At 39.6% G+C, this 20,467-nt stretch overlaps 1 protein-coding gene across 3 annotated transcripts in view; it reads left to right on the top strand.

The window, feature by feature from the left end:
- The window catches only part of CCSER1 (coiled-coil serine rich protein 1), a 913,125-nt gene that overhangs the window by 264,727 nt on the left and 627,931 nt on the right, over positions 1 to 20,467 (top strand). For all 3 annotated transcript variants that reach the window (XM_088464471.1, XM_088464470.1, XM_088464472.1), the window contains exon 4: positions 16,906 to 16,996. In XM_088464471.1, coding sequence (XP_088320597.1) covers positions 16,906 to 16,996 — 91 coding nt within the window. The remainder of the gene's footprint in view (positions 1 to 16,905; positions 16,997 to 20,467) is intronic.

Raw genomic sequence — 20,467 nt, 5'->3', positions numbered from 1 at the left:
AGATAAATGTAAAATCTGTTGCCTGTGCACTATTTCAATCTAAAAAGCTAATGAAGCAGAACTTGCAACACCCTCTCACTTTACTCTGTGAAACTAGCTAGTGAGATTTTTTTGTCTGTTACTGCTAGTTTTTAATAACAATCTATTACCTGACCCAAAGATCATGTATTAACAGGTATATTATTGAGTTCCTGATATATACTATGTGAATTCTAAAATGTGTGGGGTTCCAATAGTTAATGCAGAATATTATTTACCTAGGGTTCAGTGTTCCATCTCCTTGTAGTCCAGGGATATTCTCCTTGTTCATTGCAACCTGCTGCCTTGGCGAGAGGCTATTTGGCTCCCATGCTCTTCCCCAAATGACAATGCTCTCCCAGCTCCCACTGAGGCAGTCAATGTTTTAGTTTTATACAACACGCCAATGAAAGTCTAGCCAAATTGTAGTAGATGTCTAGGCTGGGGATCAGGGCCGGATTAAGGTCTGTGGGGGTCCCTGGGCAACAAACTGGTGGGGCCCCCAATCAATAAAATGATCAAAGTAATATATTGGTGATGTTACAAATAAAAGTATAATGTCTTTGTGTGTATATCTATATATCTATATATATATATATACATATATATATATATCTATATATATATATATATATATATATATATATTTGAACGTAAAATCCCAGTATACAGTACTACATTTTAAAGCAAATTCAAGTGCAATTCAAGTGCAAATATATATATATATATATATATATATATATATGTGTCTGTAAGGTTTTACAGTGCCAGTGGTATGTGATGTACCTTAAATTACAATGTATAAGTAATACAATTGAATAAAAGCCTATCCCCCCACAGCAAATGGGGTGTCAGCTCAACCTAATCAGTCTAAGTCGTGGTCAGTGACTTTTAAAATAATGTGAGAGCAGTGTGGTTAAGTCAGAGCGCCTTAAAGTGCTTTGAGGTGCAGAGAATGTGCAAAAATTACTGAATAAATAAATAGAGCAATAAATACGTCTAACAAATAGATCTAGACCATAAAAAAGTAATTATAAAAATACCAATTTAATAGAAACAACCAACATAAAAACATGAATGGAAAGTCATGAATGACACTAGTTAAAAAATTATATATACTATACAAATAATAAATAAAAAGTAGAGATAAATACAAAGTATTATAAAAATAAAAAGCTTATCTTATTTCATATATATGGAGGATAAGGTCAGGTGGGGTGCAGGCTCCCCACCTGACCTTATCCTCCATATATATGAAATATATATATATACATATATACACACACACACATTTCTATACATGTACACAGACTCACTGCGCTCTACTCCAAGCCCAGTAGAGTTAGCAATCGGCATCTGAGCCAGCTGCTCTGCCTCACACCATCTCTATCAAATACGCACTGCAGGCAGCCTGGGCTCCAGTCACAGTCTCGCGAGATTTGGCATCATAATCTCACGAGACTGTAACTGCAGAAAAGCTCCTCGGAGGCTGCTGTAAGTGAACAGCTGAGCTGCCGAGGACTGTAACGGAAACAGCTAAATGCTGTGCTCCAATTTTTTAGTTATTAGTAGTTGCCAGGGGGCTGAGTACTGTGTGTGGGGGCCCCAGGACGACCGCCCCCTTTGCCCCCCCTATAATCCGGCCCTGCTGGGGATAGTCAAGTGGAATGCTGGACCTCAGGTAAGTTAATGTTTAACTTTTGGAAAATTCTGCTTTGGGTTTAGTTAGTCTTTAAAGAGTTGCTCACTGCCATTACCACAGACTGTGGCATGTCTCTTATAAAGCAACCTGGGGCAGCTTTCTCAGGCAGCAGCTTTTCAGGGGCTGCAAAATTTCATGACGTCACTCCCATAGTGCACTGCGGGACCTGGAAGCCAGAGCTCAGGGGGGAGAGAAGGAGCCGGGCGCCCGCTGGTAACACAAACACTTGACCGGCAAATGGAGGGTGCACCCTCCGTAGTTACACCACTGGAGGTGGTGGCTCCTTCTCCATGCAGCTCCTCGTGACAATGGAGCCAGGTGCCCCCTTCAGGGTTGGCACCTGGCGGCAAATGACTCCATTGTCTCCGGGAGTTCCGCCACTGTATCTCACCATCACCTTGAAGTGAATTTATCCAAAATATATTGCAATATTTTTGACATCATGCATCTAATGTTCCCATATTTTCTATCACTGTCAACACTACAGTCATCAAACCTACTTCTCATGCTCATGTTTTTGGACAAAAGCGGAAAGCAGAACACTATATTACCGCGCTCTATAGCAAAATTTTGAGGTGGAAACTAATGTTTTTATTCTTTCTATCATGCACATTACCAGCAAAATTCAATCCTGGACAGCTCCAATTACCAGAATGTGGAAGTGTACCTAATTATGCAGAGATAATGTGCAAAATTGAATACAATGCGGGTGCATCTTCTTTGTGGTGTCCTAGTTTGAACTTGCTTTATTAGGGAACCTGTCTGTTTCTGCCTTAACTGACTCTTGGCTTAGTGAAGTGGCCTTTCATTTGTTTCTGAACAGGTACCTTGTTTGACCTTTGATAATTTGACAAGTAACTTGTTTTTGACAGTTGTGTTGAACTTTGATTCTGTAACATTTTTGTTTAAGGAAATTGTCTTGGATCTTTAGTCTTCCTATTAGGGATGAGCGCCGACCCCCGTGTTTTGGTTTTAGTTTTGGTTTTGGATCTGTATCTCCTTCAAGGTTTTGGATCTGGATTTAATTTTGCAAGCCACCCTCAAGTGTTTTGGTTTTGGTTTTGGATCTGGATTTTTTAAATAAAAAATAGATAAAAAGTTTTAAAAACAGCTAAAATCATGTAATTTATGCAATCCAAAACCCGAAATTCGGATTTAAAATCCAAATTGTGAACTGCAAAAAGATCAGAACCATGATCCAGATTTACCCGGATCTCCTGAGGAGATTAGAACCGCAACTCGGATTTACCCGGATTCATGAAATTCGGGTGGATTCGGATTTCTGGAGAACTGAACCGCACATCTCTATTTCTTAAAATACCTTCTGTCTCCGCTGCCTGGCCGCCAGTCTCCAAGCTGCCATGTGTCCAGCATCACTAATGCAGGCCATACACCTGCACGATTTCGGGCTGATTGCCCGATTTTCAATGAGTCATAAGATGGATCTTGTGAAAATCGTGTATTGTTTTAGTAAGATAAGATCCGATGCACGCTCCCGCAACTCCTATAATCGGATCAGATGTGCAGTACATCTTGTCCATCGTATCGTGTGGAGATCGTGCCATAAAAGGTGATGTGAAAAGTAACTATGTGTATTAAGTGGTGATGCCCTGAGGAGGTCCAGCCAGAGTAGACTCGGAGGCCCTACGCCCAAACGCTCACTCCAAATGGGTTACTTCTCACATCATCTTTTATGTTTGATTTTTATTCATGCAATTTTTCCACATATATTTTAACCTCTTTTTCAAACACTTATTAACTACTCGCACACATCTATACTTTACACTGCACTGTCACTCTTTTTCCATTTTCGTGTGATGCCCTAGGGGGGTCCTGGGCTGGACGTTTTTTGGGGTGCTCTGCACCATGGACATGAACCCCTTAGTGTTAGGGACTGCTAGTGACAGAGAAGCTGTGACATGGCCTAGCAGCTTCCCATGTATTTGCAAATGTATGCAACAAATATCTCTAAAGTTCTATTACCATATAGTGTTCATATATTGTTGCAAGTATAATTCAGTGTGCTGAGGAACAATAGGGGGTTAGACCCCACCTCCCTTTTCTACTTGGTATGATTGATTGAGCAGCTGCCATTTTTTTGTTTTTTTTTGTTTCTATACAAATCCACAGTTTACAAGCGAAGATCGTGATGTTTTACATACGAGCGTATTAAACACAGCGGAGGCAACTAAAAAAATGTTAAATGGAAATTAATTACTGTTTATTTTTAATTAATTAAAAAACACAATTTTTGCTGGATGCTCATTGTGGGGCCTCACAGCATCTGGGTAGGGCCTCGGAGCAAGCGTTTTGTGCTGTCTTGTTTTGTCATGATCTTAATGTTTATTATTGAAGAAAGCTTTAGCAGGCTTTCCCAGCATTCTCAGCTCTCTGACTATACCAAATTACGCAACAACATTCACTTCTTTCTTCCAACTGTGTCAAAATGATGCATTTTCAAGGACCCTGCTGTACTTTGAGCTGCCAAAATTTTACACATGGAATGCTTCTCCCAAAGTTTTTATGCGCAGAAAACAGGGAGTCGCTGTAGATGGTCATCCTAGTATCAGAGCAATAGAAGCTCCTGGCCGTGTTTACACTGTACATCCTACTTCTATCTCCGAAGTCTGCTTTACACCGTTACAGATCCTACTTCCTTCGAAGACCTTAGGACTGTTGATGGGGAAGTTTGTCATACTTTTCGTGAAGTCTGCTTAGGGAGAGGTTGGTTGGAAGATGATGAGTAAACAAACATTCTTAAAATCCCGGGCAACGCCGGATACATACATACATACATACATATATATATATATATATATATATATACCATTGTGGCTGTTTACTAAATGTTAAAGGCAAATACTAGCATTCACACAGATGATCCAACTACAAGATTTCCATATATAGTAAGAACAGTAGTCATAGCCATGATTACGAGGACAGATTTGTTTGACTTGTAAAGAATGGTGCTGTTGTATGATAGGCATCTTATTTGTGCCGTCTAGTTTACATGAAAGTTGCCTGTCTAACCTGAAAATATTACAATGACCCTTACTGCGGAAACACAATAGTATAATAATGTATTTGTGTAAAAACAATGTATGTTTATTATAAACCAGCTGTTGCCCGCGACTTCGCCCACAATGAAATTGCTTCTGCCAAAATTTTTTTATTTAATGTATTCTAGTTGTATTGCTCTGCATAGGGGCCTTGTTGCAGGAGTCGCCCATGTGACCAGAGGCCCAAAGGACCTCTCCTCCCACCCCTTACTAGTCACATACATGGTGCCACACCTATCTCTTGCATTGATGATGTCAATAAATGTTGTTTTTGTTATCAGCTTTAACTTGATGGATCGTGATGAAACAAAGTGCGGGTTTTTTCTAGCTATTCCACTATAAATTCATGCAGTTTTTATGAAAATCGGTTCAGTAGTTTTTGTGCCAACTTGGACACAGACAGACATAACATTCTTATACTATTAGTATAGGTATAGAAGAGCTGCATGAAAGTTTAAGCAAATGGGAAAGTAGAGAGTTGCTTTACTTCTCACTGTGGATGCGGAAAGTAAGTATTGTAAAATATAAAACATTAAATAAATGAAAAGAAAAGAAAAAAAAATCCAGAAAAAGGAAAACAATGAATGAAAATAAAAATAAAACACACACACTCTCTAAAGCAGGGTACACACTAGATTTCCCTTGAACTCCCAGACAAACGATATAGTGCAACTGCAAACACATGATATATCTTGCATTGTTTGGTGGTTAGATCATTAAATATATAATGTAACCATAATGCCTGATCGTCCAGTAGTGTGTACACACTGCACGATCTAAAGGGAATAATCAACGAGATTGACAGATCTTCCTGCATGTACAAAGAATCTGAAGATGTGATGGGCGATGCCAAGGGAGCGTGCATAGGGCATTCACACTTGACGATGTAAATGATTTGTCATTCTGATGCGTTGGAATCGGCCAATTCATTCAAAATATCTCTTAGTGTGTAGGGGCCTTAAGATTCCCATTGGGAATTTAAACTGGACATAAACTAGCCAATTGCCTTTTCAGGACTTTGTAGCAATTCTACATTTGTTTATTGGCTGCATTAATGCATGAACTGCTGGGGCAGTAATTAGTCCTTTAAGCTGTTTTGCATGATGTAAGAAAATTATTCTCATGCGATTTCTGAATAAGAAGAACTATTATTTATCACTTTATTACTTTTATTTTCATTATTTTTTTTTTCCTGTTTGTGTTCTCTTTTAGTTTCCCTTTATTTTTTTTGATGTGTTTTATAAGTTACCGCTGTTGGAATATGTGTGTTCAACTGGTGGTGTATAGCAGAGTGTAGATACACCCAGAGTGGATGCAACCCTCTGCAGCAATGTGAAATGTCCAGCTTTACTCTGTTATGCATACACAGACTCAATACATGGAGCGAAGCATACAGATCACCAGCCAGTGACTGTATGTGGCTAGCGGTGCAGGATGGAAAGCGGTATCAGCATCTCTAGGCGGTAACACAGGGTCTCTAACACAGTGACAAGATGGTGCCACAGATGCGCAGAAGTAAGGTTGATGGCCATCTTCGTTAGGGACATGAAGCCTCCCTGTAGGAATCAACATGCTATGTGTCCTGTAGCACTCTCCAGCTTCAACAACAACATTTACTTTCTGCATCCAAAATGAGAGGTACGGAGACTCCCTACTTTGTCATTAGCATAAATTTTCATGCAACTCTATAAAAAGCTACATTGTTTATAAACAAAAATACTTCAGAGCTGTACTGTTCTGTTCCCCTAATAGCAGTGGCGTATCTATAATGGGTGCAGACCCTGCACCCATGTTTAATACTCACCTTACCAGAGTCCCGCATTGACGTCACTGCAGAAATCACTGGGAAAATGGTGCAGTGGCCATTTTCTCTGTAATTTGACCAGGCCCAGTACAAAAATCACCGGGAACATGCAGCGAGCTCCATGTTTCCGGAGACCCTGAAGATACACCTGGAGAAATTGTAGCTCAGTAAATAACAAATAAAGATTTACTTGAGACTCTTTTCAATCCTAGTCTCCATTCCTTGTGACCTTCTTCTTGGCACTTTATCCCTGTATCTCAGTCCACAAGTCTAGATTACTGAAATGGGCAAGGAAAAGGAAACTTTCTTATGGTCTTTAGGGTATCATGCGCTATATTTTGGGCTATATTTTTACTCTTTTCTTGTAAGCTAAAGATATAGAACTTAATGAATCTGATACATATTTTATTTAAAATAAAACTCTTTGCCATAGCACTGTTTCCAATTATCAAGCTTAAATTTTATTGCAAAATATAAGAAGTCAACATGCTAAATTAATAGATCAATGTCTTTTGAAAACAAGCCCAAATTTTAAGAAGAGACTTGAAAAGCAATATGATATAAAGTAATTAGTACATATAACCTGGTGTATTTGGCAGTGCTCATTATATCTGCTAATACTATTCTTGTAGAAGATTCAGCAGGTAGATTTTTCTGAGAATTATTTATGTCTATGCTCAGTACAAATGGAGGGATTTTACTAAACTGTTAACAACTTGGGTCAATGCCCATCACCACTGTCCTCCAAGAGGAAATAGAGACTTAAGCAAACAGCAATTAATCTGTGTGCACTTAAAACATAATTGGTATAATACCTGCCAGACAACAAGCTATCTCATTAACTCCAGAGCTCCATTTTCCGGAAAGATTTGGCTCACGGATTTAATATAATAAAAAAGCTGACCTTACACATTGGATTACGGTACAGTGGCCTGTCACAATGGAAAGTATTAACGCACGTTCTCTGGCCAAACGGAAAACTCTTGGAGCCTGTGATCTGTTCTTTACATTCAAAATTTTAAATCAGAGGCCCATTTCTAATGACCAAAAAAAATATTATTTTACGGAGATTTGTTGCTGTAGTTTAAAAGGTGCAAATGTTTAATGAAAGATCATTCTGAAATAGTATATGGTTGATAATGATGAACGGGAAAGTGCACTCTATGTTGCTGTCATTAATCATACTGTACTGTAGGCTTAGGCAGCTCATTGTGGAGTGGTGACTGAACAACAGACTTGCTTCCTTAGAAATCAACTGAAATCCATAGAGCAGTTTTGGTTTATTAAACACACAATAAAGTTTTACTATTATCCGGACTCTTAAAGTTGTGTATTGAGTGTTCAATAAAGAGTTTGGCGACTCTAGATGTTTTGATAGAGGCAGTCAGTACTCAAGAAATAACTAATGGATCACTATTTGAAAGAAAATTAAATGCCTGCATTTTCTTCTTAGTAATGAGAAGCTGAAACAGAGAACAATACATTATTGTGTGGGTGGAGGGGACTTGGGACTGTGTCTATTAGAAACAGCTTTTAGATTGGTGAACTTTTGTGCTCAAGTGGCATATATGAATCATTTTAGTTTCACAAAATCCATAATATGTCCTCCAGAGTGAATAGCACTTCTAGCTCTGTATTTACATACATTTGTATTCTGTATGTTTGCAAAACTAATTCTGGTGGAATATGAAGGTGCAGTGTTTTGACTGTGCAGATAAAACTTAAAATACCTGAAGCAATGGAGAGCAGAATGAACTAAAGGCAGCAAGAGGTACCCACAACAGTAATGTCATTGAAGCTACTGCTGAGATTCTCCGAGCTATAGCAGCAGTCATTAAAATACATTTGCCTATGTTTATTTATCCCCAGCACAAATGTTCAAAACTCACTTTGTAGACTTTCAGCTCACTCTGTCTAGCATTTATTTAGTCAGGGGAAAAGTGTTGTGCTATATTTGTCGTGGTTATCATACTGATATCCCCGGTAAGTGAAAAATAAAAAGCTTATTTTAACATACTGTTGTATAGAATGAAATGAAAGTGACTGAAAACCTTGTAAACACACATTTAATATATAGTATAATATACATTTGAAGTAAAACATTTAAAAAAACAAGAAAGAACATGAGACATGAGAAAAAACAGAAAGCACAATAACAAAAACAAATATATTTTGATGACCAAAATATATAGTGCCATACCTCTTAACTGTCCCGCTTACGGCGGGCATTCCCACCCATGGGTCGCAATGTCATGCGGGGTGGGGAAAGTTCAGGAGAGTACTCCGAGTCTCACCACTGCTCTGCATAGCAACATTTTATATCGGGTTGGGTATGAAATACCGCCGGCTTAAAAGCTGCCGGTTCAAATCCAGACACTGGAAGCCCGGCAGCAGAAAATTCTGATGCCGGCTGGTAAGTATAGTTAACCCTCCCCTCCCCCCCTCCTAACCCTAACCCTCCCTTGGGGATGCCTAACCTTAAGACTCTGAGGGTGGTGCCTAATCCTAAATCCCCCCCATGGTGCCTAACCTCCCTTCCCCGCACCCTGACTACATCCCTTTATATGTGCCCCAACTCTAGTGCAACACGGCTTCACCAAGGTACAAAGTTACTTGCTCTTTCCTGCATTACTCCCAACTTCAGACCCACAGTGTCTAGAGATGACTAAGGCAGAGCTGTATCAAACAATCTCAAGATTAAAGGTAAAGAAGTTGCCAACAGCAACCAATTAGATTCTAGCAATCATTTTATAGAATGTACTTGATGAATGATAGCTAGAAGCTGATTGCTTGTGTCATGATTATGTTTTGTATCATAACTTAATATGTTGCCCTTTATATTTATTAAGGTAACTTCTTTAAATTACCAGCATGGTGACCAGTGAATGACAATTGAATGTGTAATGTCCAGCTGCAGGACTAATTATTTGTCTGAGAAGATGTTATGTTGGGTGGAGGCTTGCAGATTTGTGTAAATCCCATTAGGATTGCCAGAAAATGGTCCAAAAGGCAGATTAATGGTAAAATTATGGGGTCTTACACATTCCATCTTTGCCCCTCTCACCAACATGAGGTTGGCCTGGGAAGTGTCACCCCTCCATACCTGAGTGACAACATGCTCTGGACCAATGGCCATAAAACCTAATTACCATCTGAAGAAGCCTGTGAGTCAGCAGAAGGGTGGCTGTATAACAGATTTGCCATATACAATTAAATTATTGGGAGCAAACCTGAATTTGGAATTGCTTCATTTTCTTGCATCTCCCCGCAAACAGATTTGTGTAAGTGAAAATGTTTTTTTTTTCTTTTTGCTTACAAGAAATGTATTTACCTAAGACTATCTTTGTATGTCATTCTTATTAATTGTTTTTGTATATGCTTTAAGCATTGTGATTATCTTTCTCATATTAAACTTAATTTATTAAGATTGGTCTCTGTGATTCTTATCGGATCCATTTTATCTGTTTATTCGGTTAATACATGCTACATATCTGTACCACAGTTTATTTTTCTGGTTAATGACAACTGGGATTTCCTATTTGGTGTGAGTAGCACATGTAAACTACTTAAGTAATGGCAGATAACTTAATAGTAAGTGGAAAAGATGCTGGGGAGTGTAATAATTTATGTAGACAGTCCAGGTGGTTGTTTTATTATTAACTCTATGTCAGACCCATATCATGCAGGCTCAAGTGAGTGACGATCTCGACAAAGTTATGGACAACAGTTAGAAATTGGAGTGTACATAACAGATTGCTATGGGCAACATTTCACTTTTCCTCTTTAGAAAGTTTGATACATTTCTGACAAAGAGAAAGAGATTAAGGTGGAGGGTTAGGGAAATGAGAGAGTGACAAGCTTATGGGGAACAGAGGTGAGAGACAGATGGGGGAGAGAGATGAGAGAGACAGACAGGGAGAAGGGCTTATTTGCCTACCATTGCTGAAGGCCAGAGAGGAGATGCATATAATATGACATGTCATGGGATGGGGCCAGATGCCTCACATCATTAGACCCTATTAGAATCATGACATATTTCCCCTGCCCCCTCCCAATGGATCCATTATCCTTCCTGTCCTGCCAACCTCACTAGGAAGTGGGTGGGGTGTGGGTTGACCACCTACTGTTCTGTGGGTGTGGGGGACTCACAATATGCGGGAGAGTAGGTAAGTATGGGGAGGAGGGGAAGGAGGGAGATGAGAGGGACAGATGAGGTGGAAGGACAGAAATAGGAATTTTGGGGAAGACAGAGGTAAAAAAAAACACCTGCAATGCAGGGCACAATAGTTAGGCAGTAAGCAAATGACAGGTGCGAAGAACAGCAAGGCTGGGTAGGTATGTGCATTTCCCCCAGGGAAGGGGGGGGGGTTAGGATTAGGCACTCCTGGGGGGAAATTTGTTCAGCTGCCGGTACCAACGCCCCCTGCTGCATTTGCGATCCCAGCACTGCGACCTCTGTCAAGGGTCTGTATGCGACTATGCAGGACCAATTCTACACACTCACAGAATGGGTCCTGCGCACGCGTAGATTCCCGATAATCTGTGATCAGCAGTGCACTTGCATGCACTGCTGAATCAGGCCCTATGCGTGGTCTGTGACTGCTCCTGGTAAGATACAGGGATGGTTACTAATGTGGACAGTAATGTGTTGTGTGGGACACATCCATGGGTCATGTCACTCTTTTTCAACAGTTGCAGGATACTGTCCTTCAAGGCTTCCGTAGCTATGTAAGCTCTGTAAGACCAATATTGTTTCTGAAACTGTGTTCTATAGGGAGGAACAGAAGAGAGATGGGTTCACTGATTAAACCAATGCAAGAAAGCAATACTTGCTGGTAACGTTGCAGCCTTTTCTTTTGTGTAGGGAGGGAGCATTTCACGAGTAAAGTTATGTATATATTTTTTTAAAATATGACTTATTATAAATTAATAGAAACTTTTAACGAAATGCACATTTTCTGTTGTAAATTGCCTTTTCTCCCTTTGATAAATCAGCCCGTGCTCTGTAACTAAAAGCAGCCGCTGTTCATGTGTCAGGCATGTGTGCTTGTCCCCAGCCTAACTTTTGCCAGTCAGTTCTTGGTCACTATTTATTAAAATCCGCAATATAATTGCATTTTTAAAGTGATATTAACGATTCAAATCGCAATGTGATAATTGTAATTATAACATGAATGTATCAAAGTTCGCACGCCGGAACAGAGCTTGCGGTAAAGCCCTGTCCGGGCAAATCACTCTCCCTTCTTGTAGTTTGTCTAATCGCATTTGCGATAGACATCCTGTTACTCGCATGTGTCGTTATTAGAACGGCCATGCGCAACTTCAAGGATCAAATAGAAAGCCACGGCACTGTACGGGAGGGAGAGACCTGTGGATATGAGAGCACATATCCATGTTAGGTCTCTCCCTCCTGTCCAGCGCTGACTGTCTCTTTGAGCCTTATCGGGTCTCTCCCTCCTGTCCATGCTGGCTCTCTCTTTGATCCTGCATGACCTTCTAACTTGCAAGTGATTCTGCAGCAGCACACAGTTTCTTTGGTGTGGACAGCAGCTAGTGTAAACACAGACAGAGCATGGAGGGAGGGAGTGTGGGAAAGGGGCTGGAGTTGCAGAGCTCTGCTCTCTCCCTAAGATAAATACATACTGATCGCATCTGCAGACTGAAGGGAGCCTGCTTAATGCCAGCTGAAGGTGGCATTATTATCACACAGGCTCCCTCCGTTATTTTTTAACAATTTGAGTTTACTAAATTTCAGGAGATCACAGGTCCCTTTACAATTATGGGAAATGCGATCTGCTAGCTAAAAAAATGTGAAATGAAGGACTTGGAGGAGAAATTTGTGTTTTCTCCTCCAATTGGCCTTTAGTACAATTTTGTGTTACTTAAATATTGTGAAAATGGAGTGGAAACACCTGTTTTCACAATATTTTAGTAAAAAAATGTTGATAAATAGGGCCCTTAGTATAGCTAATTGACTAGGAAGCACAAACAGGGTTGGACTGGCCTCCAGCGATCTGAGGTCCCCACCCCCTCCTCTAGGGGTCAGTAACTTGGTGGAGCAGGATCATGGAAGAACTTGGATGCTTGGTTTGTTTCAATGGAAACTACACCAAGATTAGCCCTCCTGTCAATCATAGTGTGTGGTCCTGACACACCTTTATAAACGGCCCTTGCTCTTTGCATGTCCTCTATAATGGTTGGCTTATTCCCTCTGTGGTGGCTGGCCACCCCCCTCTGGAGACTGGCCATACCTCTCAAGCTTGGGCGACTACCACTGCATTCATGCCCCAGTCCAACACTGAACCAGTAAAACTACTTGCACTTTTTATTATGACATGAAAGACATAATTCAAAGTACTGCTAATGTTTCTTATTTAATAATGAGTGTTTATATGCTACATAGCTATGCCATAACTTGCAGTTTGTTTCAATGCAGATAAAATGAACTTGCATATAATTACAAATCTTTTTACAAAACAGAGCAGAAACCCTGCACAGATTAATAGGGGAATTTCACCCTCTGCAGCAGAATCCATATTCCACAAGGATATTACTGTATAAAAGTTTATTAAGAAAAAAACAGATGCCAGATATAATTTGAAGTATATAGAAAATATATGAGTTAATAACTAGTTAGCTGGCAAAGAAAATTCTTCTGCTTTATTAATAACATATATTTATATTAATTAAAGAACATGACTTTGTTTCTATGTAATCCATGAAATGATTGTAAAACTGCCAGAGCTGGGCTATTGTGTTCATAACTATATTTATCATATGTTAGTAGATGACCACAATCTAAGCGTGGAAGATTATTATGAGGTAATGAAGAAATAAGTAAGATTTACACATATCTGATATTTACTTAAATCTCCAATGTTTGTAGATCAGGAGCCACACTGTGCATGTGCAGCTGTCGGTCGTAGTACCTCAAAACTGCTGGCTGGTGTTTGGGGGTGGCAATGGTGAGTGTTCCAGAAAACAGAGGCATGGTCAGCACTGTTTTCTACTCATGCCGAAGCCAGTGGCAGCGTCCAAAGTGTAGATGTGTAGTGATATATAGTTTTTTTTATGATGTGCTGTGATAACTATCTGTTGCTGTGTTCTTATTTAATAACAGACTTAAAATGGAATTGGTATGAAATACCGATGGACGGGATGACGTCTGTCAGTACACTGACAGCGGCATCCCGATGGTTCAAAAACGGTGAGTAATGTTCCCCTGTCCTAACCCACCTTTCCTGCACCCTCATACTAACCTTCCCTACCCCGCACCCTAACCCCCTTAGTGCCTAACCCTAACCCCCTTAGTGCCTAACCCTAACCCTCCCCGCTTAGTGCCTAACCCTAACCTTCCCCCGGTGGTGCCTGAACCTAACCCCCCCTGTCTAGAGCCTAGCCCTAACCTCCCACTGGGGTGTCTAAACCTAATCCTCCCCCACCCCGCGGCTGATACTTATCTTTTATGATCGGGATGGCATCCTCAGTCAGGATTCCGTCGCCAGTGTTCTCTCTGTGATTGGAATTCCAGTTCCGGCAGATGGCATCCCGGATCTTAAATGCATCCCCTTAACATATATGTTGGCAGCTTGTACTGCCCATCATTACATAGTATTTTGCATGTTTAGCATACAAGAGCCCTTTTTCTTCTTTTTTTCTTCACTTATTTCAGGGCAGTAGAATACTGTATATATTAGGTAACTCCAAATCAGGACATAGGTACTTGGTTGCATCAAAGAAGATGTAGCCATGCAACTGGTGGGTTTTGCTTAGCACTTCAGAAGTGCTAGGCTGTCCCTGGTCACCCTCCCATTTTACAAAACACTACAAACAAGCCGACTGTGGTGCAGTGCCATCAAATCAGGACCTGCCAGCTGAAGTTGGTATATTTGGGATGCAGAGCCGGCCCTAGGCATAGGTATTCTAAGCAAATGCCTAGGGCATCTGGAATGCCTTAGGGGCATCCCAGGGCTCTGTGGCTGCTGGCAGCAGCATAGTGACTGCGCCACCGGCCAGGTGCGGCAGCTACCGGTTCCACACATGCCCAGCCGTGGCCACTCCTCGCATGGGCCTTTATGGAGTTATGAGTAACAACTCACAGCTGCATCTCCGCTATATACCACCGCCCAGCGCCCATCAGGCATCAGGACAGGAGAAGCTAGGCACAGGCACTGCAGCAGGGACAGTCCCAACTCCTACTTCCAGGCCTGAGACAGTCAGACCACCACCAGACGAGAGTATGTCTGTCTATAGTAAGTTAGCTCAGGCTGGAAGAGGGGCAGGCACTGGACAGAGAAGGGTGCTGCTGCCTGAGGCAGCTGGATCTGACTGAGTCTGTCTGATTCTGAAAGGCTGGTCTTGACAAAGACCAGCTAAGGGTAGAAACGCATCGGCAGCAGGTGGATCTGGTCTGCAGCAGAGGGAAATGTTTCTTACTACAGTAACAAGCAGGGATTAGGCCAGAGGCGAGTTGTATGTGCAAGGAGAGCGAAGACAGGCAGGAAACCTAGCAGATTAAGTGCAGTTCAGTCCCGGGACATTACCATCCACAAGTCTATGTTACATCTGGTTCCCACAGGTCCGGTGAGCTCCGCTGTTATTATCTTTTTTGGCTGGTTACCACTATACAATGTAAGTCATAGAGGGACACTCTCAAGGAATACACATATGGACTTCTGTTTTTAAATAAAGACATTATTTTTATTACATATTTCATTGATTTTTTTTCAAGGTTTGATACTGGGAACTGTATCTAATATATGAGATGGTTGTCGGTTTGGATCGCATTTCCATTTTGGGATATTAAAGAAAGATGTTTTTATACTTTTTGGAATGGTGGGGCAAAAAGAAGTATAACAGCAATATTGGAATATTTTTTTCCTATTTGGAGGTTTGTTCATTATCCTTAGACTGGTATCTATTGTGTGTACAAAGTTACTGTATGTTGATTATACCGCTGCTGAACCTGCATTTATTGACTCGTGAAATGCATCAATATGATTATAAATTAAGTTCATCACTCTTGGTCAAATCTAAACGTGTACTATATGTACTAGAAGGACATTGAAACCAATTTTAGACTTTTTGGATTACTAATAAAGAGACTTTTTATTCCACTATTTGTTGTTGGATTAGACTACATATATTTTACATTAATCTGGTTTAACATGTGCTCAGGATAATTGTCCTTCTCTTAAGGTGCCTACACACTTGGCGATTTTTTACATGAACTGGCCGATTCCGACACATTGGAACAACAGAACGTGTAAAAAATGCCCAAATCCTGAGTCCCCACTCATGATCACGAATGCAAATGCGCGTCCCCGCTGGTCACACATCGCATCTTCAGATATGCCGTGCTGTAGGGCAGATTTGCCAATCTGGGACACTTTGCACTGGATGTACGATAGATTTAAGGCAGATTGGACAATCGTGTGTAGGACTGCCAGGGAGCTGCCGGGGGAGAGTTCAAGGGAAATCGTACATTGTGAGCACATCGCCAAGTGTGTAGGCACCTTTACTGTATGTCTACCAAGAGAGGATTCTGGATTCCTCTATTTCTCTGAAAGGCATCAAAACTAACAGGATTATAATTTCTACATCTAATAGTGGTGGGGCACTAATTCCCCACTCCCACACTCTTTGTTAGATGCCTGATATGTTCTTGTTTAAAACAGAATTGAATCCATTTGTATATACAGTAATTCTAGCAAAATAATCTTTGAGGTGGCAGGGAAGGAGTGGATGGTATGTTACCTACTTATCATGGCATAACCTGTAACTTTTCCTAAGATATTCGTTATTGACTGTGTTTAATGTCCCTATTATGATATAACTTTTTGTGGCCATTTATGTTATTTTTTCTTGCTTTTTAATTAATCTATCAAATTTAATTATGAAAAACGTTCATGTATAACATTAGTCTCACTAACATTGTGGGCTCCAAATTAACTGGATTTTTGAAAGATACAGAACTGTATGTCTTCAGCATATCACAGTTTAAGGTTTTAGACACAACGACTGGATATTACATTTTTACACAGATATCTACCACGATGCCTGATGAATACAACTGTAAATGTAAATATAACCTTATTACAGTGTATCGTCCCCAAATGCCTGTTTTGTAATTTTGTTATGCTGATCCCATGGTTGCTTGCATAAAATAGTGTAATGCATCTGTGTCCAGAAAGAGATTTTTGTTATCACGTTGATGGAGCCCTAGTGGCAGCGTTAATGTAAAATCTGACTATTCGTTAAATGTGTGAGGCCAGTCTAAAGCTTCTTTGGATGTTTTAACATCTACCTGTCTCTCTCACCAGGATGTGTTAAACAATTTGGGGTCCTGTGAATTAGATGAAGATGATCTCATGCTTGACCTGGAGTTTACAGAAGAGCAGCAGCTTCGACGAGGTAAGCAGAATAGTAAAATTAATTTTTAATGCCCCTATATGTGTTCCACAATCAATATGACATTTGCTAAATAGTTATCTAGTGCATAGCCTATAATTTAACAGTCTGCTAGAGATCAGTAAAAAGTTTAACTATATTAAACACATCATTGCTTTCGTTTGTATAAATGTTAGCACACAACCTGGTATTATAAATATACTTGTATTGCTATAGGAACTAGTTACATAAAGTAACAGTTTCTAATAATAAGTGCAAAGCCACTTTCAGTGTTTTATTTGGCAATTAGCCCTATGAGCTGACATTTCACTTCTCCCATCTTCATATTGAAGAATGGTTGCATTGAAGGATATGATGGTCCAGTTTTCTCTTTTGTTGCAATTTTAAAGAGAACTAACCTGTTTTGGAAAAGTGGTTTCTCCCTTTCCTCTCTACCCAGAGCCTGATTATCACCCCATTGGGATCTATGGAGTATAAAGATTTGTCACAAAGTGAGTGAGTGCAATCTGAGGCCGTGCCCCCTAGGCCTTATGTCGGATCCAAGGTTGCCTTATGAATAATCTGGCTCTGACTCAATCCACATCATGTGCATATTAGAAAAAATAAATATATATTTAAGCTCAATATACATACGTAGGGACTTAAGCTTACCAATTGTACTTCACACCAGTACAGTAGGAGCAATGAAAATTTGATATTCATTATGAAAGGAATACATCTGGAGGACATGGTGATAAATATAGAACAGTAACGTATTTAAGCTTAGTTGAAGGTAAAATATCATTATAGAAAGATTGCTGCTTTGTTAGACAACATACAGTATAAAGTAGATTTATACTTCTTAGAAATTTGCAAGCCTTTGCCTTCGGCACCATTCACACAGCATTTGCATTGCTTTACACCAAGGAAATTTCTACTGCAAGGCTATCTGTCATGGCTCAGCTCTTTGTGCGGGCAGGCAACAAAGCATCAGTTCATGGAACGTGAGTGCTCTATGCAATAGGAACAATAACAGCAAGCCAACAACTAAGACAAAAAATTAAAGTTTGAAAGTACAAATCATGAATGCATGTTTCACACTGAGTTTGACTTTTAGAACAAACGGGCAATGCTAGAACATGCCTGCTGTCTGAATAATCATGATCAATATGTGGAAATGTTAAAACTAAAGGATACTTTTCACTTCATTAGTCAGCAGCTGCAAAGCGGAATAATGTTCTATTATTATATTACCAAATGTGTTTCTTGTCCAATTATGCATTTTACTATGCTGCAGTAGAACGCCCGAGTGTTATTTTGATTTTTCACAATTTAAACAGTTTCTTTTTTCCCCCCAGCTAATGTGTTCTCACATATAAAGTGTATTGAAATAAAATGATTTTTCCCTCTAACAAAAATATATCATTTAAAATACAATTCCAAATTTTCACTTATTTTTCTTTCATGTCATGAAAATGAATTGTTTCTTAACTCTGTCCATTAAGTGCTATTGCTTTTTGCTATGTGCTACACTGTATATTCCGCAGCTTCTTACTTGATTCTTGTTTGCTGAGATTTCTCTTACTGGAACTCATGTAAAACCACTTAATGGATTCACTTAGTGTAGCAAATACAATAACATGCTTTTATAATAATGCTCAGAAACTAGTTTGCCAGTAATGGTTTATTTTGTGAGCTGTTAGATGCCAGTGTCCCCATCTAGAATCTAGACTTCTATTAACTACAATTTGTTTTCCTCACACATCCACTACTGAGTTAATACTGATTTGCCTGGCAATGTTGAGGAGTGATTACTGTGGTTGGAACGGGTGCAGACTACGGTGTGTAAAGTAGCGAGCACTCTTGCCTAGAGTAAAGCAATTATTTTATGCAAAGGTTCCTGGCAGACTCATAGAGGTACTCACACAAATGCGCAAAGAAATTGTCACTAGCAAGAAATTTCAGCACATTGAAAAAAAATAATGTTACTTCTCTTTGGTTTTGATAATCTGACCCTGACCTAATTACTGTCACTTGGGGGAGTCCAGGGACAGTGTTTGTCTTAGATACAGTTGATAAGAAGCTATACAGCTGACAATCCCGAAGCCTTGGTGTTGCAGGATTCTATGAGCCAACTAAAGTCAGTCTTTTATTTTCAGGCAACATTATAAATGGATCTCAAAATTAATTCTAAATGGTGTATACAATCTTTTTAGAACACCGCCACTTTAAAGAACTGTCAAGCAAATGTTTATAGTCTTCTCTCCCAGGACGGAACAACTGACGAAAACCGAGAGTAGGTGGATAGTGGTACTGGGTAGGCAAGTATGGCTTGCATTTATGCATATTGTTAAGGTTTTGAGCTGGAATAGATTTGGGAGCAGTAACTATGGTTCAGGGAAGTATAGTTAATAATATGATTGGATGGGTCCCTAAAAGTGATCAAAAAAAAAAAAAAAAAAAACTTTAGCTTTAACACAATAGGGGCTGCTATGGTTAAAGCTAAACATTTAAAACTTTTGAATGTTTGCTTCATCTAAATAGTTTTGCAAATAATAATGCTACAGTATTTTGTTCTACAAAATATTAACAAAAAAATCACTCTGAGTGCATATATATAGTTACAGCTTTATGCTTTGTTAATGTGATTAGTCTGAAGAGCACAAGGCCACAAGCTACTGAGAGTTCGCCAAATGAAACAAGGCCTTTGCAATGGGACAGTGCTGTCAATTACAAATTAATTAGCTAGTTACTAAATTATATTGCATTTGATGAGCATGCAGTGCATGGAACTCATTTGTTGAATTAGGAACTCCTTCTGAGCCCTTTAATTAAATAGTGTAATTCATTCTTATTAATTTTAAAGGTGAGAAGACTGCTGAGCCAAGATCTGTAATGTGCTGCCTGTGATTCCTGTCTATGTGCATACTGTACATAGTTCATGTGTTTATAAATAAACCAACTTTATCAGCTTTAGAATTATACTTAATACTTAATAGTAATATACTCTTTTAAAGTTATATATCACTTGTGAATTTATGGACTTGTTTTTTTTAATGGATCTAAAAATAATGGTAATGACAAGGATGAGTCTTCACAAAATGTTTTTACAACGTGATATGTGTGAATGATAATTTTAAAAAATAATACGGTAAAAATATTGCAAGTGCTTAACCTCAGTTCCATCTGGAAATTGTCTACTTGCTGGCAGAAACAGCAATTCATAGGGCAAGAGCGTGGGGACCAGTGTTATGCGATCTACAATGACTCTCTTCAACCACTCATAAAGTCATTGGGGTGTAACTGATAATTCCATATAAGATGGTGAGTCTAACTGGCAGAAGAATGAAAAGGCAGTTTCCGAAAGATCTCTCTGGAATGAAAACTGCTTTGCTTCAGACATACAAAGTACCCTACGTAATATTGTCCTGATGTTGCAATCTAATGAGTTGGCATCAGCAGGGCTGGTTCAAGGTTTCTGGGCGCCCTAGGCAA

The sequence above is a fragment of the Taudactylus pleione genome, unplaced genomic scaffold (assembly GCF_031769625.1).
Source record: "Taudactylus pleione unplaced genomic scaffold, aTauple2 ptg000055l, whole genome shotgun sequence".
Lineage (NCBI taxonomy): Eukaryota > Metazoa > Chordata > Amphibia > Anura > Myobatrachidae > Taudactylus > Taudactylus pleione.
This window is presented reverse-complemented; position numbering and strand designations above follow the sequence as displayed.